Source organism: Cheilinus undulatus, linkage group 19 (genome assembly GCF_018320785.1).
Source record: "Cheilinus undulatus linkage group 19, ASM1832078v1, whole genome shotgun sequence".
Taxonomy (NCBI): Eukaryota; Metazoa; Chordata; class Actinopteri; order Labriformes; family Labridae; genus Cheilinus; species Cheilinus undulatus.
Window position 1 is genome coordinate 559,487 of NC_054883.1, and position 25,206 is coordinate 584,692.

The 25,206-nt window shown below is 37.6% G+C and overlaps 1 protein-coding gene across 6 annotated transcripts in view; it reads right to left on the reverse strand.

Moving 5' to 3' along the window:
* The window catches only part of LOC121527731 (receptor-type tyrosine-protein phosphatase mu-like), a 262,989-nt gene that overhangs the window by 181,815 nt on the left and 55,968 nt on the right, over positions 1-25,206 (reverse strand). For all 6 annotated transcript variants that reach the window (XM_041814762.1, XM_041814761.1, XM_041814760.1 and 3 more), the window contains exon 2: positions 12,435-12,551. In XM_041814762.1, the coding sequence (XP_041670696.1) occupies positions 12,435-12,551 (117 nt within the window). The remainder of the gene's footprint in view (positions 1-12,434; positions 12,552-25,206) is intronic.

The following is a 25,206-nucleotide window of genomic DNA, read 5'->3' on the forward strand; positions in this document are numbered from 1 at the left end:
TGTTGTACTGTTTTATATTGTTTTATGTTGTATTGTTTTATATCATTTTATGTTGTATTGTTTTATATCGTTTTATGTTGTACTGTTTTATATCGTTTTATGTTGTACTGTTTTATATCGTTTTATGTTGTATTGTTTTATATCGTTTTATGTTGTACTGTTTTATATCGTTTTATGTTGTACTGTTTTATATTGTTTTATGTTGTATTGTTTTATATCATTTTATGTTGTATTGTTTTATATCGTTTTATGTTGTACTGTTTTATATCGTTTTATGTTGTACTGTTTTATATCGTTTTATGTTGTATTGTTTTATATCGTTTTATGTTGTACTGTTTTATATCGTTTTATGTTGTACTGTTTTATATCGTTTTATGTTGTACTGTTTTATATTGTTTTATGTTGTATTGTTTTATATCATTTTATGTTGTATTGTTTTATATCGTTTTATGTTGTATTGTTTTATATCGTTTTATGTTGTATTGTTTTATATCGTTTTATGTTGTACTGTTTTATATCGTTTTATGTTGTATTGTTTTATATCATTTTATGTTGTATTGTTTTATATCGTTTTATGTTGTATTGTTTTATATCGTTTTATGTTTTATTGTTTTATATCGTTTTATGTTGTATTGTTTTATATCGTTTTATGTTTTATTGTTTTATATCGTTTTATGTTGTACTATTTTATATCGTTTTATGTTTTATTGTTTTATATCATTTTATGTTGTATTGTTTTATATCATTTTATGTTGTATTGTTTTATATCATTTTATGTTTTATTGTTTTATATCGTTTTATGTTTTATTGTTTTATATCATTTTATGTTGTATTGTTTTATATCGTTTTATGTTTTATTGTTTTATATCATTTTATGTTGTATTGTTTTATATCGTTTCATGTTGTATTGTTTTATATCATTTTATGTTGTATTGTTTTATATCGTTTTATGTTTTATTGTTTTATATCGTTTTATGTTGTATTGTTTTATATCGTTTTATGTTGTATTGTTTTATATCATTTAATGTTTAATTGTTTTATATCGTTTCATGTTGTATTGTTTTATATTGGTTTATGTTGTATTGTTTTATATCGTTTTATGTTGTATTGTTTTATATCGTTTTATGTTGTATTGTTTTATATCGTTTTATGTTTTATTGTTTTATATCATTTTATGTTGTATTGTTTTATATCATTTGATGTTGTATTGTTTTATATCGTTTTATGTTGTATTGTTTTATATCATTTTATGTTGTATTGTTTTATATCATTTTATGTTGTATTGTTTTATATCATTTGATGTTGTATTGTTTTATATCATTTTATGTTGTATTGTTTTATATCGTTTTATGTTTTATTGTTTTATATCGTTTTATGTTTTATTGTTTTATATCATTTTATGTTGTATTGTTTTATATCATTTTATGTTGTATTGTTTTATATCATTTGATGTTGTATTGTTTTATATCATTTTATGTTGTATTGTTTTATATCGTTTTATGTTTTATTGTTTTATATCATTTTATGTTGTATTGTTTTATATCATTTTATGTTGTATTGTTTTATATCATTTGATGTTGTATTGTTTTATATCGTTTTATGTTTTATTGTTTTATATCATTTTATGTTGTATTGTTTTATATCATTTCATGTTGTATTGTTTTATATCATTTTATGTTGTATTGTTTTATATCATTTGATGTTGTATTGTTTTATATCATTTTATGTTTTATTGTTTTATATCATTTTATGTTGTATTGTTTTATATCGTTTTATGTTGTACTGTTTTATATCATTTTATGTTGTATTGTTTTATATCGTTTTATGTTGTATTGTTTTATATCGTTTTATGTTGTACTGTTTTATATCGTTTTATGTTGTACTGTTTTATATTGTTTTATGTTGTATTGTTTTATATCATTTTATGTTGTATTGTTTTATATCGTTTTATGTTGTATTGTTTTATATCGTTTTATGTTGTACTGTTTTATATCGTTTTATGTTGTACTGTTTTATATCATTTTATGTTGTATTGTTTTATATCATTTTATGTTGTATTGTTTTATATCATTTGATGTTGTATTGTTTTATATCATTTTATGTTGTATTGTTTTATATCGTTTTATGTTTTATTGTTTTATATCATTTTATGTTGTATTGTTTTATATCATTTTATGTTGTATTGTTTTATATCATTTGATGTTGTATTGTTTTATATCGTTTTATGTTTTATTGTTTTATATCATTTTATGTTGTATTGTTTTATATCATTTCATGTTGTATTGTTTTATATCATTTTATGTTGTATTGTTTTATATCATTTGATGTTGTATTGTTTTATATCATTTTATGTTTTATTGTTTTATATCATTTTATGTTGTATTGTTTTATATCGTTTTATGTTGTACTGTTTTATATCATTTTATGTTGTATTGTTTTATATCGTTTTATGTTGTATTGTTTTATATCGTTTTATGTTGTACTGTTTTATATCGTTTTATGTTGTACTGTTTTATATTGTTTTATGTTGTATTGTTTTATATCATTTTATGTTGTATTGTTTTATATCGTTTTATGTTGTATTGTTTTATATCGTTTTATGTTGTACTGTTTTATATCGTTTTATGTTGTACTGTTTTATATCATTTTATGTTGTATTGTTTTATATCATTTTATGTTGTATTGTTTTATATCGTTTTATGTTGTACTGTTTTATATTGTTTTATGTTGTATTGTTTTATATCATTTTATGTTGTATTGTTTTATATCGTTTTATGTTGTATTGTTTTATATCGTTTTATGTTGTACTGTTTTATATCGTTTCATGTTGTATTGTTTTATATCGTTTTATGTTTTATTGTTTTATATCATTTTATGTTGTATTGTTTTATATCGTTTCATGTTGTATTGTTTTATATCATTTTATGTTGTATTGTTTTATATCATTTGATGTTGTATTGTTTTATATCGTTTTATGTTGTACTGTTTTATATCGTTTTATGTTTTATTGTTTTATATCATTTTATGTTGTATTGTTTTATATCGTTTTATGTTGTATTGTTTTATATCGTTTTATGTTTTATTGTTTTATATCGTTTTATGTTGTATTGTTTTATATCGTTTTATGTTGTATTGTTTTATATCGTTTTATGTTGTATTGTTTTATATCGTTTTATGTTGTACTGTTTTATATCATTTTATGTTGTATTGTTTTATATCGTTTTATGTTGTATTGTTTTATATCGTTTCATGTTGTATTGTTTTATATCGTTTTATGTTTTATTGTTTTATATCGTTTTATGTTGTATTGTTTTATATCGTTTTATGTTGTATTGTTTTATATCGTTTTATGTTGTACTGTTTTATATCATTTTATGTTGTATTGTTTTATATCATTTTATGTTGTATTGTTTTATATCGTTTCATGTTGTATTGTTTTATATCGTTTCATGTTGTATTGTTTTATATTGTTTTATGTTGTATTGTTTTATATTGTTTTATGTTGTATTGTTTTATATTGTTTTATGTTTAATTGTTTTATATCGTTTTGTTTAATTGTTTTATATTGTTTTATGTTTTTTTGTTTTATATCGTTTTTATGTTGCATTGTTTTATATTTTATTGTTTTATATCATTTTATGTTGTATTGTGTTATAATGTATTGTATCAGCTAAACAGTTCAGTGGTTTCATCTCTGACTGTGGTACAGGTAGACTGGCATCCTGGTGAGGACCAATCAGTATCCAGCGTGGGCCCTTAGGTGAGGTCCATTATGCCATAAATACCAGCCTGTCTCTGTACATCGGCTTGGACAAAGGCGTGAGCTGATGACATTTAACACTGTATTAACTCTACCATACTGGATCATACCACTGTATATCAGATATCACAATGTATGGCCCTTTATTATAGAGTATCAGTTCCTTTCACATCCTATCATTTAACATTAAAATGTAGCATACTGTATTCATCAAATCTCAGGCCTTCTATCTTTTGGACTGGTTTCATATCCTAACATTTTATATTGATTCTGAAGATCAATACAATATGAGATTGATTAATAATCAGTCTCTGCTCCAGCTGAGCCTGTTTACATCCTCAGAGACACGCACATGTATGATGTTTCTGTGATATTGATGACGCTGGTTCATCAGAAGTTCAGGAGCACGTTATAACACATCATTCAGTTCAGTATTAATAAATCCAATCCTTCTCTCTACCTGTAACTGCTGTTTAATCATAGATGAACCATCTTATCTCATACATCCTCTCATACATGCTGTATTACATCAGATCCTGCTCATTGAGCTTCTGTGTTTCCTGTTGGACCAAGACTAGAAGTTTCCTCCTGCTAACAGTGTCTATGCTAAGCTAAAGCTAAGGCAAAGCTAAGCTAACTTTGCTATCTGAGAGCACAGACATGGAGCTGATTTCCATCTGAACCTCTGGAGGATTCCGCCAAATGTCAGAGCGTTTACAGTGACCAGCTCGGCCAATAGGGAGTCGGTGTGTCAGCCTGACCTCTCGTCTCATTGGCTGGATCTCAGTCACGGTGGCTCTGCGTGTTTGAACTCCCCGAACGAGGCTTTAATTGGTTTTGGCAGAACGCTGATAGTGGCTTTATACCGGACACACAAACACAAATACACAGCGGCAGTAACGCACGCGCTCAGAGGCGTGTCATGTTCAAAGGATGCATGAATCTCCTGCATGCCGACACGCTGATAAACCCGTTAACACACTAATTAACCCGGACACACTAACACATGAAAATACACAAAGTAACGCACACAAACACAAACACTTTCTATTATTTATTTGCCAAAGACCAAAACTTCAAACACTCTCTCTCTCTCTCCCTTGATCGCCCTCTCTCTCTCACCTTTAAACACTGTTTACCTGTTGGCTCGGCTGCAGCCCGGTGTGTGTGTTTGTGTGTGTTCTGTGCCTGTGTTTGTGTGCTGTTTGGATTTTTTTAAAGTGGGTTTGACCTCCAGGTCTCTCCAACACAGAAAGGCATTGTGGGAGTTATCACACAACACAGACAGGCCGTGTGTGTGTGTGTGTGTGTGTGGTGTGTCAGTGTCTGCCTTCCAGCTCCAGCCTGTTGTGTATTTAGTGTGTGTTTGTTGTGTGTTAGTGTTGACTGTGTGCAGCTGGCAGTGAGCTGATAACAGCCCTATTAGAAATATTAATACACCCTGAACCCCACAGAGAAAACACACAGTCTGACTCTTTGTATTCATGTGTGTGTGTTCCCTCTGGTCATCCCTGCTCGCAGCAAATCAATTCAAAGCCTGAAATGCTGCCGTCTGATTGGTTGAAAGCTGTGACTGACACTCGGCGTCGTGCTTGCCTCGAGAAGGAAAACAACAGTAAGAAAACCTGGAATAACCCGAGAATGAGCACCTGGCTGCCGGTGAAAGTTTAGCCCAGTTTGTTTTTAGAAGAAATATTGTGTTTTTATGCTTTTTTTTTTTAGCTACGAGGACAGGGAAAGGCTGGAACAGGGAGGACAAGAGGACAGAGAAAGGATAGACAAGGAGCACACAAGGACAGAGAAGGGATGAAACAAGGAGGACACAAAGACAGAGAAAGGCTGTAACAAGGAGGACACAAGGACAGAGAAAAAATGGAACAAGGAGGACACAAAGACAGAGAAAGGCTAGAACCACGAGGGCATTAGGACTGAGAAAGGCTGGAACAGGGAGGACAAGAGGACAGAGAAAGGCTGGAACAGGGAGGACACGAGGACTGAGAAAGGATGGAACAAGAAAGACACAAGGACAGAGAAAGGCTGGAACAAGGAGGTAATGAGGAAAGAGAAAGGCTGGAACAAGGAGGACAAGAGGACAAAGAAAGGCTGGAATAAGGAGGATAAGAGGATAGAGAAAGGCTGGAACAGGGAGGACAAGAGGACAGAGAAAGGCTGGAACAAGGAGATAATGAGGAAAGAGAAAGGATGGAACAAGAAGGACACAAGGACAGAGAAAGGCTGGAACAAGGAGGTAATGAGGACAGAGAAAGGCTGGAACAAGGAGGTAATGAGGAAAGAGAAAGGCTGGAACAAGGAGGATAAGAGGACAGAGAAAGGCTGGAACAGGGAGGACAAGAGGACAGAGAAAGGCTGGAACAAGGAGGACACAAGGACAGAGAAAGGCTGGAACAGGGAGGAGTCAAGGATAGAGAAAGGCTGGAACAGGGAGGAGTCAAGGAAAGAGAAAGGCTGGAACAGGTAGGAAACAAGGAGAGAGAAAGGCTGGAACAAGAAGAACAAGAGGATAGAGAGAGGCTTGAACAAGGAGGACACGAGGACAGAGAAAGGATGGAACAAGGAGGATAAGAGGACAGAGAAAGGCTGGAACAAGGAGGACATGAGGACAGAGTAAGGCTGAAACAGGGAGGAGAGGAGGAAAGAGAAAGGTTGGAACAGGGAGGAAACAAGGACAGAGAAAGGCTGGAACAAGGAGAACAAGAGTACAGAGAGAGGCTGGAACAGGGAGGACACGAGGACAGAGAAAGGCGGGACAAGGAGGATAAGAGGACAGAGAGAGGCTGGAACAAGGAGGACACAAGGACAGAGAAAGGCGGGACAAGGAGGATAAGAGGACAGAGAAAGGCGGGACAAGGAGGATAAGAGGACAGAGAAAGGCGGGACAAGGAGGATAAGAGGACAGAGAAAGGCGGGACAAGGAGGACAAGTGGCTAGAGACAGGCTGGAACAAGGTGGACATAAGGACAGAGAAAGGCTGGAACAGGGAGGGATCAAGGACAGAGAAAGGATTGAACAAGGAGGACAAGTGGCTAGAGACAGGCTGGAACAAGGTGGACATAAGGACAGAGAGAGGCTGGAACAGGGAGGACAAGAGGACAGAGGGAGGCTGGAACAGGGAGGACAAGAGGACAGAGAAAGGTTGGAACAGGGAGCAGTCGAGGACAGAGAGAGGCTGGGGGGGGGGGGGTTAGACACACTATCTCCGTCCTTCCTACTGTCCCTAACCAGCTGGTCTGGGAATAATAACCTGACAAAAATATCTGATAATAATGATAATAACATGATAATAATATCTGATAATAATAATAATAAAATTGATAATGATAATAATGACGATAATAATGATAACATAATAATCGTAATATCTGATAATAACAATAATAATAATAATAATAATAATATCTGATGATGATAATAATAATAATTATAATAATAATAATAATAATAATAATAATATCTGATGATGATGATGAATATAATAATAATAATAATAATATCTGGTGGTGATAATAATAATAATAATAATAATATTAATAGTAATAATAATAATAATAATATCCGATGATGATGATGAATATAATAATAATAATAATAATATCTGGTGGTGATAATAATAATAATAATAATAATAATAATAATATCTGATGATGATGATGAATATAATAATAATAATAATAATAATATCTGGTGGTGATAATAATAATAATAATAATAATAATAATAATAATATCTGATGATGATGATGAATATAATAATAATAATAATAATATCTGGTGGTGATAATAATAATAATAATAATAATAATAATAATAATAATAATAATAATATCTGATGGTGATAATAATAATAATAATAATAATAATAATAATAATATCTGATGGTGATAATAATAATAATAATAATAATAATAATAATAATAATAATATCTGGTGTTGATAATAATAATAATAATAATATCTGATGGTGATAATAATAATAATAATAATAATAATAATAATATCTGGTGTTGATAATAATAATAATAATAATAATAATAATAATAATAATAATAATATCTGATGGTGATAATAATAATGATAATAATAATAATAATAATAATAATAATAATAATAATAATAATATCTGGTGTTGATAATAATAATAATAATAATAATAATAATAATAATATCTGATGGTGATAATAATAATAATGATAATAATAATAATAATAATAATAATAATATCTGGTGGTGATAATAATAATAATAATAATAATAATAATAATAATATCTGATGGTGATAATAATAATAATAATAATAATAAAAATAATAATAATATCTGGTGGTGATAACAATAATAATAATAATAATAATATCTGATGGTGATAATAATAATAATAATAATAATAATAATAATATCTGATGGTGATAATAATAATAATAATAATAATATCTGATGGTGATAATAATGATAATAATAATAATATCTGATGGTGATAATAATAATAATAATAACATCTGATAATAATCAACCATAATGTCAGAACCATTGAAGGCTGACTACCCGGGAGCTACCTGAGGGAGAAACCAGGATTTATGAACGTAGGCAGAGTCTTCATGGAGTCCAGCTCGTTTTAAGAACAACGTGGATTATTCATGAGCTTGGCCAGCAGTTCTACATTAGCCACAATCCTGTAGTGACACAGCGACGTCTCTGATTGGCTACATCCACCTGTGTCCATTCCAGTTTACTACTACCACTGGTTTTACTGGTTGTTTTTCAACAAAAGATGGTTTAGATAGAGATGAACAGAGAATATGGAAACTTAGAGCTCGGATGTACTAGTACTACATACAGTAGCACAGATACCAAGGTTTACATCTGAAGAAGGGCTCTGATTGGTCAGATAGTCGACATATTAAGGTGATAAATAAGATTCAAATGAAGAGGGTTGCTGCACAGGAAAGGACTCGGAGCACTGCAGTAACAAACTGCTAACGAGTCACAAGTCAGAGAAACAATTCAGCGCCATGTCCGTGTGTGGTGGTGTGTGTGTGTGTGTGCGTGTGTGTGTGGCAGTAAAGGGTATTAGAGAAGATTACTGTTGTTCACACTGACAGCAGAGAGAGAGCCAGCGCTACACGGTTCAGATTAGATTGAACTTGTACCATTTATAAGAACATTAAATGGAGCCTGCAATCACTGGTCAATCGATGCCGCGCTGCTGCTGTGTGTGTGTGTGTGTGTGTGTGGGTGTGTGTGTGTGTGGGGGGGTGGGTGTGTGTGTGTGTGTGTGTGAGTGAGTGTAGCTGCAGTATTAAACCAGACGAGTTAGAGCGGAGAACAGCGGCTGTATTCAGCCTCTCTCTCTCTCTCTCTGAGGGTGAACACATGCAGAAGTTCCATCTGAATGTCTATTTTAAAAGGATTGCTGCACAGCTTCCCTCTGAGCACGCTCACATAATAAAGACAGCTCCAGCTCCTTTTAAAGAACCACATTCATGTTCACTCAGACGGAGTAGAACATGATTCTGTGTTTACTGAGCGTGCTTGTGATCTCAGCTGTTAGTCAAAAAGACTGAACCCTCCATCAGACTGTTCCACTCCTCTCTCCTGCTGGTCTGCGTTCACATCACCAGCATTTTTCTGCCCAAGGAGAAGTTGAAGGTCTTGGTTTCCACCTATTGTAAAATCCAGACTCTGAGAGGCCCGGTTCTAGAGCTCAGCAGTGACCGCCAACTTTATTCAGCAGCTCTGATAGGCTCTGTGCATTATTCCTGATAGTCTTTACCTTTACTGCTATCAACCAGAGGAGTCCAGGCTTCTGTCAAAAATCGGTCAAGTCAGTCTGATGATGACAGACAAACAGCTTATCATCATTCATCAACCCTCCTCCACCCCAGCTCCTCCTCTAAGCTCTACCTGACTTCATCAGTGATGCCTGCTCTGCTCTGGGTTTATTGCTGCTTCTCTCCCTGCCTCAGGCTGTCAGGAGTTTCTCCAGCTGACATGAAGCTGACATGCTGCACACATGCAGCTGACATGCAGCTGACATGCTGTAAACATGCAGCTGACATGCAGCTGACATGCTGCACACATGCAGCTGACATGCAGCTGACATGCTGTAAACATGCAGCTGACATGCAGCTGACATGCTGCACACATGCAGCTGACATGCAGCTGACATGCTTACATTCAACTCTTTGGTGTTGTGTCTTGTGAAGCGACCTTGGGTCTCATGAAAGGTGCCATATGAATCAAAGCTATTATTATGATTATCAAACATGCTGCAGACATGCTCCCCCAGTGACGGTAAACCACTGTTGTCATTTCATGGATGAGTTTAAAATAATGAGGCAGAAAAGGTGTTTAAAGAAGACTCGATGGTGTTAAACTGGTTATACTGGTGTTATTTGCAGACCTGATGGTGTTGTACTGGTGTTACTGGTGTTTTTTGCAGACCTGATGGTGTTAAACTGGTTATACTGCTGTTATATGCAGACCTGATGGTGTTGTACTGGTGTTTTTTGCAGACCTGATGGTGTTAAACTGGTTATACTGGTGTTATTTGCAGACCTGATGGTGTTGTACTGGTGTTACTGGTGTTTTTTGCAGACCTGATGGTGTTAAACTGGTTATACTGGTGTTATTTGCAGACCTGATGGTGTTGTACTGGTGTTACTGGTGTTTTTTGCAGACCTGATGGTGTTAAACTGGTTATACTGGTGTTATATGCAGACCTGATGGTGTTGTACTGGTGTTTTTTGCAGACCTGATGGTTTTATACTGGTTCTACTGACTGTACTGGTTCTACTGGTTCTACTGCTTTTACTGGTCATACTGGTTATACTGGGTGCAGCCACACTGTGTCTCAGACGGCTCACGCTCCTACTAGCAGCTGCCTACAGATCTTAAATTGCACTCGGAGTCCTGCCGTCACACACAACCCGCTCCATCTGTCTCTCTCTCTCCCTGTCTGCCCGTGCCTCGCTCGCCCGGCCTCTCAGTGGTGGAGGGTTAGTTAGATTTAATGCCCTGCCTCGCCCTGCTCACTGCTCCACATATCAGCCAGGAGGAGATCGAAGCGCCGAGCGTGTGCGAGCGTCCGCTGGGAGAGAAGCTGTTTGCTCTCTGATTGCCTGGATTGGCTGCAATTAGTCACACACACACACACTCTAACACACACACACACACACACACACACAGAGCTTGTGTTTTATTGAAGAGAGGGGGTGACAAACTCTCCTCCTCTGCAGCCTGATCTCTGGCTTTTGTGTGTTTTTGAAAGGAATCCTTGTCTGTCGCTTGAGAGCTAAAATGGTTGTGAAGGATCGGAGCATTTCGGTCAAGGACCAGCTGGTAACGGCGAGCTTTAACATGAAAAACTAACACACTGTCACACTGAGCATGCTCAGAACTGGTCTGAAGACGGGTTTGAAGAGCCTTTTCCCTGCATTTTTGCCGAATAGTAGGCCATAGTTGGCAACTTTTGGAAAAGTGGGTGGAGCTGGCGAGGAGTGAGGCTCCTCACCAGCTCCACCCACTTTTCCAAAAGTTGCCAACAAAGAACAGTCAACATAAGGACTTCTGCTCATGTTTGGTTCTACGTTAGGAGGAGTTTTCCTGGGTGATGCAGTGACAGTGATGTGGTTTCTCCTTGTATACGTTCAATAAAAAGCCTTTGAAACCTCCGTATCTCCTCCCCCTCCTCCCCCCTTTCTCCTCCCGTATAAATCACATTAAACAGGACAGTAACCACCTCCTCTCTGTGTGTCCTCGCTCTGCCTGTCTCTCACGTGATTGGCTCGGTGATTTAAGAGCGCTGCATTCTCATTCGTCAGCGGCTTAACCTCTGTGAGCATGTGACAAACGGCCGGCACACAGCGGCGCGCACAGACCCACACCGTTATCTCTCCGGGCTCGCTGTTTCTGTCCGTCCATAACTCAGAGCACAAACTGTGGCAGGTCAATAGTAGATAAGACAAAAGCTGCTGCAGCCTTTTCTCTCTCTGCTGCTGCCTCCAGGTCAAACGGAGACACCGCCACCGCCGCCACTGCTGCTTTAGAGCAGAAATTCAATGCTTCATTACAGGAGGGACACTTCTTCTTCCTCTCTTTCTTTAAAACAATGAGGCCGGCTCTGCAATAGGTCTGAACCATGGTCAGAGTCTGCGGCAGCACCCTCAGCTTTACTTCAGCTTGGTTTTTCTGTTTCCTGTTCAGGTTTGTCCTTGACGTTGGCCATTTAGCGCCGAGGTCATTCTGTCGGGTCAGGCTAGTCGATCACAGAGCCGTGAATTCACACGTGTGTACCAGATCAGTCATTGTTAACGGTGTGATGGCGTTAAAGGATTTAACTGTATTATGTCATATCATCTTTACATTTCTTTCTCTCTTGCAGAGTTAAACTGCCCGTTTCCTGATATGGCTGTTTCATAATAAAAGTGTTCAACAACAGAACAGGTAGGGACTACTAAGTAAAGAACTCTGTGCTGATGTGTAACAGCAGTGTCCAACCAAAGTCATGCTGGAGTCCAGAATCTGTTAGTAACCAGCTCTCATTTACACTCTCTAATATTCAGATTCATTAATGTCAGAGGACCCACACAGGCTCCCTGAGGAGCTCCTATAACAGGATTTGTTGATCCTGGTGAGACAGACAGAGGGATGGATGGGTACCTGCAGGGATCCAGGGGTTGTTGGCCGGGCGGTCTCGGGTGTCTCCTTGCTCCCAGTCAAAGTCGTCCTCTTTAGACTGGACCAGAGTGCAGTCTGGCGTCTGTCCGGACAGGCAGGCTGAAAAAGGAGAGAGAAAGGGATGAGTGATTAGTTAGACCTCAGGCGGACTAGAGAACTGGTCTACACAGGACCACACAGGAATATCTGGGTATTATGTTGACCCCCATTCAACCATCGCTACACACCATCTCTACATCCAACACACCATCTCTACATCCATCACTACATCCATCTCTGCATCCATCACTACATCCATCTCTACATCCATCTCTACATCCATCTCTACACACCATCTCTACATCCAACACACCATCTCTACATCCATCACTACATCCATCTCTACATCCATCACTACATCCATCTCTGCATCCATCACTACATCCATCTCTACATCCATCTCTACATCCATCTCTACATCCAACACACCATCTCTACATCCATCTCTACATCCATCACTACATCCATCTCTACACACCATCTCTACATCCAACACACCATCTCTACATCCATCTCTACATCCATCACTACATCCATCTCTACATCCATCACTACATCCATCTCTACATCCATCACTACATCCATCTCTACATCCAACACTACATGCATCTCTACACACCATCTCTACATACAACACTACATGCATCTCTACATCCATCACTACATCCATCTCTACATCCATCACTACATCCATCTCTACATCCATCACGACATCCATCTCTACACACCATCTCTACATCCATCACTACATCCATCTCTACATCCATCTCTATATCCATCACTACATCCATTACTACATCCATCACTACATCCATCTCTACATCCATCACTACATCCATCACTACATCCATCTCTATATCCATCACTACATCCATTACTACATCCATCACTACATCCATCTTACATCCATCACTACATCCAACACACCATCTCTACATCCATCTCTATATCCATCACTACATCCATCACTACATCCAACACACCATCTCTACAGCCATCTCTATATCCATCACTACATCCATCACTACATCCAACACACCATCTCTACATCCATCTTACATTCATCACTACATCCAACACACCATCTCTACATCCATCTCTATATCCATCACTACATCCATCACACCATCTCTACATCCATCTCTATATCCATCTCTACATCCATCTTACATCCATCTCTATATCCATCACTACATCCATCTTACATCCATCTCTATATCCATCACTACATCCATCACTACATCCATCTTACATCCATCACTACATCCAACACACCATCTCTACATCCATCTCTACATCCAACACTACATCCATAACTACATCCAACACACCATCTCTACATCCAACACTACATCCATCACTACATCCATCTTACATCCATCACTACATACAACACATCCATCTCTACATCCATCTCTACATCCAACACTACATCCATCACTACATCCATCTCTACATCCATCACTACATCCATCTCTACATCCATCTCGACATCCATCTCTACACACCATCTCTACATCCATCACTACATCCATCTCTAGATCCATCTCTACATCCATCACTACATCCATCTCTGCATCCATCACTACATCCATCTCTACATCCATCTCGACATCCATCTCTACACACCATCTCTACATCCATCACTACATCCATCTCTACATCCATCACTACATCCATCTCTACATCCATCTCTACATCCATCACTACATCCATCTCTGCATCCATCACTACATCCATCTCTACATCCATCTCGACATCCATCTCTACATCCAACACACCATCTCAAAATCCATCACTACATCCATCTCTGCATCCATCACTACATCCATCTCTACATCCATCTCGACATCCATCTCTACACACCATCTCTACATCCAACACACCATCTCTACATCCATCTCTACATCCATCACTACATCCATCTCTACATCCATCACTACATCCATCTCTACATCCAACACTACATGCATCTCTACACACCATCTCTACATACAACACTACATGCATCACGACATCCATCACTACATCCATCTCTACATCCATCACTACATCCATCTCTACATCCATCACGACATCCATCTCTACACACCATCTCTACATCCATCACTACATCCATCTCTACATCCATCACTACATCCATCTCTACATCCATCACTACATCCATCTCTACATCCAACACTAGATGCATCTCTACACACCATCTCTACATACAACACTACATCCATCTCTATATCCATCACTACATCCACCACTACATCCAACACTACATCCAACACACCATCTCCACAGCCATCACTACATCCATCTCTGCATCCATCACTACATCCATCTCTACATCCATCTCGACATCCATCTCTACACACCATCTCTACATCCAACACACCATCTCTACATCCATCTCTACATCCATCACTACATCCATCTCTACATCCATCACTACATCCATCTCTACATCCATCACTACATCCATCTCTACATCCAACACTACATGCATCTCTACACACCATCTCTACATACAACACTACATGCATCTCTACATCCATCACTACATCCATCTCTACATCCATCACTACATCCATCTCTACATCCATCACGACATCCATCTCTACACACCATCTCTACATCCATCACTACATCCATCTCTACATCCGTCACTACATCCATCTCTACATCCATCACTACATCCATCTCTACATCCAACACTACATGCATCTCTACACACCATCTCTACATACAACACTACATCCATCACTACATCCATCACTACATCCATCTCTACATCCATCACTATATCCAACACACTATCTCTATATCCATCTCTACATCCATCACTACATCCATCTCTACATCCAACACTACATCCAACATACCATCTCTACATTCAACACTCTATCCAACACACCATCTCTATATCATCACTATATCAATTCTACATCCAACACACCATCTCTATATCATCTCTATATCCATCTCTACATCCAACACTACATCCAACAGACCATCTCTATATTCATCACTACATCCATCACTACATCCAACACTACATCCAACACACCATCTCTATATCATCTCTATATCCATCTCTACATCCAACACTACATCCAACAGACCATCTCTATATTCATCACTACATCCATCACTACATCCAACACACCATCTCTATATCATCTCTATAAGATTCTCTACATCCAACACTACATCCAACAGACCATCTCTATATTCATCACTACATCCATCACTACATCCAACACACCATCTCTATATAATCTCTATAAGAATCACTACATCCAACACTACATCCATCTCTACATCCAACACTACATTCAACACACCATCTCTATATCCATCACTACATCCAACACACCATCTCCACATCCATCTCTACATCCATCACTACATTCATCTCTACATCCAACACTACATCCAACACACCATCTCTATATCCATCACTACATCCAACACTACATCCAACACACCATCTCTATATCCATCGCAACATCCAACGCACCATTACTACATCCATCACTACATCCATCTCTACATCCAACACATCATCCAACACTACATCTCTATATCCATCACTACATCCAACACTACATCCAACACACCATCTCTACATCCATCACTACATCCATCTCTACATCCAACACTACATCCAACACTACATCTCTATATCCATCACTACATCCAACACTACTTCCAACACACCATCTCTATATCCATCTCTACATCCATCACTACATCCATCTCTACATCCAACACACCATCTCTATATCCATCTCTACATCCATCACTACATCCATCACTACATCATCACTACATCCATCACTACATCCAACACTACATCCAACACACCATCTCTATATCCATCTCTACATCCATCACTACATCCATCACTACATCCATCTCTACATCCAACACTACATCCAACACACCATCTCTATATCCATCGCAACATCCAACGCACCATTACTACATCCATCACTACATCCATCTCTTCATCCAACACTACATCCATCTCTACATTCATCACTACTTCCAACACACCATCCCTATATTCATCTCTACATCCATCTCTACATCCATCACTACATCCATCACTACATCCATCACTACATCATCTCTACATCCATCTCTACATCCATCACTACATCATGTCTACATCCATCACTACATCATGTCTACATCTATCTCTACATCCATCTCTACATCCATCACTACATCATGTCTACATCTATCTCTACATCCATCTCTACATCCAACATTACATCATGTCTACATCCATCACCACATCCATCACAACATCCATCCTCGGTACTATCCTGTTTGTTTGTTTGTTTGTTTGTTTGTTTGTTTGCTTGTTTGAACCGTTCTGCTTGTTTCTCGTAAACATCTAATGTTCTACGGAGTGAGACAGTTTCACTTCATTACCATTTCCCAGCATGCTCCCTGCTGCTCACACAGACAGATAATAGCGGTAGCCCTCCTCCTCCTCGGAGACTTAAAGACGTCTAAATCCCTCCTTTCTGTTTGTGAGTGCATGTATACAGTGACACGGGGGGGGGGGGGGGGTTGACGCCTCGTCAGCCTCTCCGCTGTAATGACTCTGTGTAGCTGTCATCTCACAGCTTTGACATTAAATGGCTGGAAGGCTCATCTTCTCTCTTTGTAACAGAAGGCACATTAAACACACAGAGTCATCCCTCAGGACAGTGTTAGCTCATCAACAGATATGAGACACAATCTGTTTAATCTGCTCCTATGAATTTGCATCTATATAACAAAGTGAGCACACACACAAACACACACACCCTCTCTCTCTCTCTGAGGAAATCAGGGGAGAAAGCAACCTCAGCCACTTGATCGCCCAGATCTCTGCAGGAAGAAACCGTCATGCAGGTTTTATTACGACGACTTTTGTTATAAGGCAGAGTCTGGATTCATCCAGAATCACCACGGTCCAGACATGACCACCTACCCCCGCTGGTCTTTAACAGCTACAGGGCCACAGGATTTACATCAGCATTACACTATGTGGACGAAAGTATTCAGCTGCCTCCCCATTCCACCAGCAGGGACTGTAATTATCAAATCCATGAACTTTAACATGGACCGCCCTGTTTGCAGCTCCAACAGCCTCTGCTCCTCCAGCTGTTCACATTCAGGCCGACGTTTGACAGTGTGTGACAACGCATCGGGTCAAAATCTGGGCCATTCAGTTTATTATTTTCATGCCATTTTTTGCTGTGTTGAATGAATAGAGCTCAGATTTGCCAGAGGATATCCATTTTTACAGCTAAGCTACACAAAAACTGACACATTTGTTCCTAAGGACCAAAAAGGTCCCATTGAAAACCACTGAAAATGACATTTTTGGTCCCACATTTATCTAAACATGAACTCATGCATCCCTTTATGTTAAGATTTAATTTTGGACTACTAGCTTTCAATTTTGAATTTTTATATTTGTCCACCAGATGGCACTACTTTTCCCATTCAAAGCATGCCGCAAAATTTCACTTTTCACTGTTTTCTTAAAGGCTGCCTCACTACTGACATGATAGGTGTGTGCTGCTATTGATGCAGGGTAATGGTGTGTAGGGATGGGTACCTTTCACATTAGAACCGGTACAGTACCGATTCCCCGTACTCGTGAACCGGTACCCAGCAGTACCATTTTCGGTACGTTTTTAGTGTGAATAATGTGTAATAGTAAATGTTATATTACCTCAAAACTTCTGAATTTTTAATATAAATCAAATATCAAATACATCAAAACAACATCGTACACCATTTGTAATGTAACACCACAAGCGTTTTAAAAAACTGACTCCAACGACTGATTCCCAGTGTTTTTCTTTGTATCGCACAAATTAAAACCCAGCCCACTACTTCCTATTCCTCCAATTTCCCCTCTTAGAAAAATGTGTACTGTATATTTTTACTATTAGATTTTAAAAGTAACAGCAGTAAATCTGGTGCCCTCCTCCTTTAAAGAGACCGACCTAATCCAGCAGAGGTCCAGACAGTTGGTGCTAGTCTCACAGTTAGTGACTGTAGTGTACCTGAGTCTGGAAGGTCCAGTCGCTGGTCCACCAGTATTCATGGCTACCATTAACCATGAAGACAAAAGAACACTCAGAGCAAAGGTGATTGAAAAGTCTGAGTCAGAAACATTTCCTCGTCTCTGAACATCCCCCAGAGTTCAGTTAAATCCATCATGAAGAAATGAAGGACTATGTCACATGTGTAAATCTGCCTGGACCTCAATCCAAGAGAGAATGTGTGTCTGGACTTTAGAAGGGCTGTTCACACCTGATCCCTGAGCAGTCCAGATGTTGGATCCTGACTGAGACCTGTCCACACAGACTCAGAGCTGAACCTATCACTGTATTACATAAACATTACTGACATGACTGTGTAGAAATCTGTTCTCTCTTAAAGCCGAATGGCATTGACCATGATTGATCAATAATCAATAAAAGGGGTGAAAATCTTCACAGGTCCTGTTACATCCCCAGCCCTACAGTCTGATTCCTAGTAAAACCCCAACAGAGCAGGGGTTTGTGGGTACAGAAGAGCAGAGAGGAAAGGGTTAATGATCGTCTCTCTGCTCAGTTTGAGGAGACGACTCGAACGTATCGATCAGACGACTGAAGACGATCAATAACTGCACATTATGATTAATTACTGCTGCTGCACAGAGAGAGAGAGAAAAACTCCTCAGGGTGTGTTTTCTGTTTGGTGTCATCGCTCTGCCAACACACACTCACACAGCGGCGGCGGCGGCGGTGGTGTGTGATGGAACGAGGCGGTGGAAAGAGTGTGCGCTCTCTCTCATTTCCTGTTGAAGCGAAGAACAGCCGACAATAATCTGCTGCTCAGAAACTGTCCGTCTGTTTTTATTCTGTCTGATGAACGATGGAGGAAAACTCACAAACGGAGACAAATCAAACACGGCGCCGTTCATGGGACGGCCAGAAAAGAACTGGTAATGAACGCCACAGTTGGCTTCTTAGACCTCTGAACTGCAAACACCTTTCATATGTGGTTCAGGCCAACAGGTGGGAGGTACTTATGGACGCGGCGGTCTGACGGTTATTAGAGTCTTCGCTCAGCTGTCCCGGGTCGGCTCTGACTCATCAGAAACACAGATTTCCTCAGCCTCACATAAATGGAGGGTTCTCCGTGTTTCCACAGGCCATACTGAGGTTAGCCGCCCAGGTATATTTACAGAAACACGGCTCTGTTTGACTTTTTAATTGTATATAATCATCATCAGCAGAGACTAGAACAGGGACTCTGGCCTTTAAATTTAAAAACTTCTAACCACAGAATTCTCTCATTTCTCCACCATTCATGGAACTTTACACATTCTTATCCTGATTTCTTCCACTTCATCTTGTTTTTCTCTGATGGAAAATTCTCTCTCGTTTTTACCAAACATGTTCTAAGAACCCCAATTCCTAAAGACCTGGGAAAAAATACTTGCTCATTTTGGATTTGATGGCAGCAACACATCTCAAAAAGGTAGGGACAGGGTAACTAAAGGCTGTCACTAATGAGGTCAATTATCAACAGGTCAGTCACATGACTGGGTATAAAAGAAGCATTTTAGATGTGCAGAGTCTCTCAGAAGTAAAGATGGGCAGAGGTTCAACAATCTGAGAAAAACTGAATCTAAAAAACAATTTCAGAAAAATGTTCCTCAATGTAAAACAGAGAAGATTTTGAATCTCCCCCCATCTACAGCCCATAATACCATCAACAGATTTAAATAGCAGACTGTAGTTAGCAACGTTTGAACAGGGGGTGGAAATGGCGTGGAGCGAGGGTTTCCTCCTCCTCGCCAGTTTTCAAAGGGCGATCAACAAAGAGAACAAGCTGGATCATAGGAGAAGAAGCCATATGTGAACAGGATCCAGAACCACCACCGCTTTCTCTGGACCAAAGCTCATTTAACATGGACTGAGGAAACATGGAAAACTGTTCTGTGGTCAGAGGAAACATGGAAAACTGTTCTGTGGTCAGAGGAAACATGGAAAACGGTTCTGTGGTCAGAGGAAACATGGAAAACTGTTCTGTGGTCAGAGGAAACATGGAAAACGGTTCTGTGGTCAAAGGAGACATGGAAAACTGTTCTGTGGTCAGAGGAGACATGGAAAACTGTTCTGTGGTCAAAGGAGACATGGAAAACTGTTCTGTGGTCAGAGGAAACATGGAAAACTGTTCTGTGGTCAGAGGAGACATGGAAAACTGTTCTGTGGTCAAAGGAGACATGGAAAACTGTTCTGTGGTCAGAGGAAACATGGAAAACTGTTCTGTGGTCAGAGGAGACATGGAAAACTGTTCTGTGGTCAGAGGAAACATGGAAAACTGTTCTGTGGTCAGAGGAAACCACAGACGCCGTGTCCTGTGGACTAAAGAGGATCTGGAGCATCCAGCTGGTTCTCCTGGCTCAGGTCTAAAGCCTGCATCTCTGATGGTATGGGGTTGCATTAGTGCCTATGGCGTGGGCAGCTCTAACATCTGGAGAGGAACTATCAATGCTGGACAGTAGAGAGAGCTTTTAGAGACACATCTGCTCTCATCCAGACAACGTCTCTGTCAGCAAGACCATGCTAAACCACAGACCACATCCATCACAACAGCATGGCTTCACAGGAGAAGAGTCCGGGTCCTGAACTGGTCTGCCCGCAGTCCAGACCTTCCACCAACAGAAACCCTGAAAGTAGTTTCAACCTCATCACACTTTCTGTCAGTAAAATAGTCTTTGGCTCCTCCCACAGCTCACACAGACCAGGTCTCGACCTTGAGACGACGGTCACACCTCTGCATGGAGCAGGAAGGTCTACGCTCCCAGCTCCCCTCATAAAGGTCCAGTTAGTGGCTTTCACAGGTCTAATGATGTTTACCACCAGACCAGCACCATCCAACACCTGTCTGATGTTTCAGCTACATCTCTGTCTTCCTACAGTTATAAATGAGACTAAATACTCACCGTGCTTCAGCACATGTTTAGTTATCTTCTGAAAATCTCGAAAAGACAGAAATAACCAAGAAGAATGGAGGGAGGGTGAAGGGTAAAACTCAAGACCAGAGGATGAAGTTAAAAGAATAAAATTTCAAGAAAGATGTCAATGAAAAAGTAAATTCTGATGATTTTTATTCTGATAAAAAAAAGAAAAGACATAAAGAAGAGGAAAGTAAAGGAGGAGGAGAAGACGCCAACTTGTGGATAATCTGCTGGTGGGCCGGATTAGAGCTCTGCTGCGGCCAATCCCTGCTCTCTAATCTATTAACAGCCAATCTCTCTCACACACTGAGCAGAAAGCCCTGGAGCTCACACATGATGCCCACATGAATGTGCCAAAGGCTGCATTTCACAGAGCGTCCACTAGAGGCAGTCTGCTGCAGTGAGGTGTTCCTCAGAGAGCCTTATGGTGGTTTGAATTATTCACTTAAAGAACCTGGTCAGGACTGGGTCAGGGAAACACCATACAGACAGCTGTTTGACTAGGAAAGTAAACTTTGATATGCATCATTTACAGAAATGGACTCGAATGAAGGACTACATTATGTGTAAATATCTTCCTATATCCTCTGTAAATATCAGCCTATATCTTCTGTAATTACCAGCCTGTATGTTCTTTTAATATCAGCCTATATCTTCAGTAAATATTGGCCTATATCTTCTGTAAATATATTCCTATACCTTCTGTAAATATCAGCCTATATCTTCTGTAAATATTGGCCTTTATCTACTGTAAATATTTACTTATATCTTCTGTAAATATAAGCCAATATCTTCTGTAAATATCGGCCTATATCCTCTGTAAATATCAGCCTATATCTTCTTTAAATATTGGCCTTTATCTACTGTAAATATTTACTTATATCTTCTGTAATTACCAGCCTATATCTTCTGTAAATATCAGCCTATATCTTCTGTAAACATCAGCCTATATCTTCTGTAAATTTCAGCCTATATCTTCTGTAAATATCAGCCTATATCTTCTGTAAGTATTGGCCTATATCTACTGTAAATATTTACTTATATCTTCTGTAATTACCAGCCTATATCTTCTGTAAATATCAGGCTATATCTTCTGTAAATATCAGCCTATATCTTCTGTAAGTATTGGCCTATATCTACTGTAAATATTAACCTATATCTTCTGTAATTACCAGCCTATATCTTCTGTAATTACCAGCCTATATCTTCTGTAAATATCAGGCTATATCTTCTGTAAATATCAGCCTATATCTTCTGTAAGTATTGGCCTATATCTACTGTAAATATTAACCTATATCTTCTGTAATTACCAGCCTATATCTTCTGTAATTACCAGCCTATATCTTCTGTAAATATCAGCCTATATCTTCTGTAAATATAGGCCATTATCTTCTGTAAATATCAGCCTATATCTTCTGTAATTACCAGCCTTTATCTTCTGTAAATATCAGCCTATATCTTCTGTAAATATCAGCCTATATCTTCTGTAAGTATTGGCCTATATCTACTGTAAATAATAGCCTTTTCTACTATAAATATTTACCCATATCTTCTGTAAATATCAGCCTATATCTTCTGTAAATATTAGCCTATATCTTCTGTAAATTTCAGCCTATATCTTCTGTAAGTATTGGCCTATATCTACTGTAAATATTTACCTATATCTTCTGTAAATATCGGCCTTTATCTTCCGTTAATATTAGCCTATATCTTCTGTAAATTTCAGCCTATATCTTCTGTAAATATCTTCCTATATCTTCTGTAAATATCGGCCTTTATCTACTGTAAATAACAGCCTATATCCTCTGTAAATATCAGCCTATATCTTCTGAAAATATCAGCCTATATCTTCTGTAAGTATTGGCCTATATCTACTGTAAATAATAGCCTTTTTCTACTGTAAATATTTACTTATATCTTCTGTAAATAACAGCCTATATCTTCTGTTAATATTAGCCTATATCTTCTGTAAATATCGGCCTATATCTTCTGTTAATATTAGCCTATATCTTCTGTAAATATCTGCCTATATCTTCTGTAAATATCTTCCTATATCTTCTGTAATTATCGGCCTTTATCTACTGTAAATAACAGCCTATATTCTCTGTAAATATCAGCCTATATCTTCTGTAAATACCCGCCTGTATCTTCTGTAAATATCAGCCTAAATCTTCTGTAAATATCTTCCTATATCTTCTTTAAATATTGGCCTTTATCTACTGTAAATAACAGCTTATATCCTCTGTAAAGATCAGCCTATATCTTCTGTAAATACCAGCCTGTATGTTCTTTTAATATCAGCCTATATCTTCTGTAAATATTGGCCTTTATCTACTGTAAATATTTACTTATATCTTCTGTAAATATAAGCCTATATCTTCTGTAAGTATCAGCCTATATCTTCTGTAAATACCAGGCTGTATGTTCTTTTAATATTAGCCTATATCTTCTGTAAATATTGGCCTTTATCTACCGTAAATATTTACTTATATCTTCTGTAAATATAAGCCAATATCTTCTGTAAATATCGGCCTATATCCTCTGTAAATATCAGCCTATATCTACTGTAAATATTGGCCTTCATCTACTGTAAATATTTACCTATATCTTCTGTAAATATCAGCCTATGTCTTCTGAAAATACCAGCCTGTATGTTCTTTTAATATCAGCCTATATCTTCTGTAAATATTGGCCTTTATCTACTGTAAATATTTACTTATATCTTCTGTAAATATAAGCCTATATCTTCTGTAAGTATCAGCCTATATCCTCTGTAAATACCAGGCTGTATGTTCTTTTAATATTAGCCTATATCTTCTGTAAATATTGGCCTTTATCTACCGTAAATATTTACTTATATCTTCTGTAAATATAAGCCAATATCTTCTGTAAATATCGGCCTATATCCTCTGTAAATATCAGCCTATATCTACTGTAAATATTGGCCTTCATCTACTGTAAATATTTACCTATATCTTCTGTAAATATCAGCCTATATCTTCTGTAAATATCGGCCTATATCTTCTGTAAATATCAGCCTATATCTTCTGTAAATATTGGCCTATATCTACTGTAAATAATAGCCTTTTCTACTATAAATATTTACCCATATCTTCTGTAAATATCAGCCTATATCTTCTGTAATTATTGGCCTATATCTACTGTAAATATTTACCTATATCTTCTGTAAATATCAGCCTATATCTTCTGTAATTACCAGCCTTTATCTTCTGTAAATATCAGCCTATATCTTCTGTAAATATTTACCTATATCTACTGTAAATATTTACCTATATCTTCTGTAAATATTGGCCTATATCTTCTGTAAATAATAGCCTTTTTCTACTGTAAATATTTACCCATATCTTCCGTAAATATCAGCCTATATCTTCTATTAATATTAGCCTATATCTACTGTAAATATCGGCCTATATCTTCTGTAAATATAGGCTTTTATCCTCTGTAAATATAGGCCTTTCTCTTTCTATATCTATAGCTGAAGTCTGTTAGTATTGGCCTATATCTACTGTATATCTTCTGTAAATTTCAGTCTATATCTTCTGTAAATATTAGCCTTTATCTACTGTAAATATTTACCCATATCTTCCGTAAATATCAGCCTATATCTTCTATTAATATTAGCCTATATCTACTGTAAATATCGGCCTATATCTTCTGTAAATATAGGCTTTTATC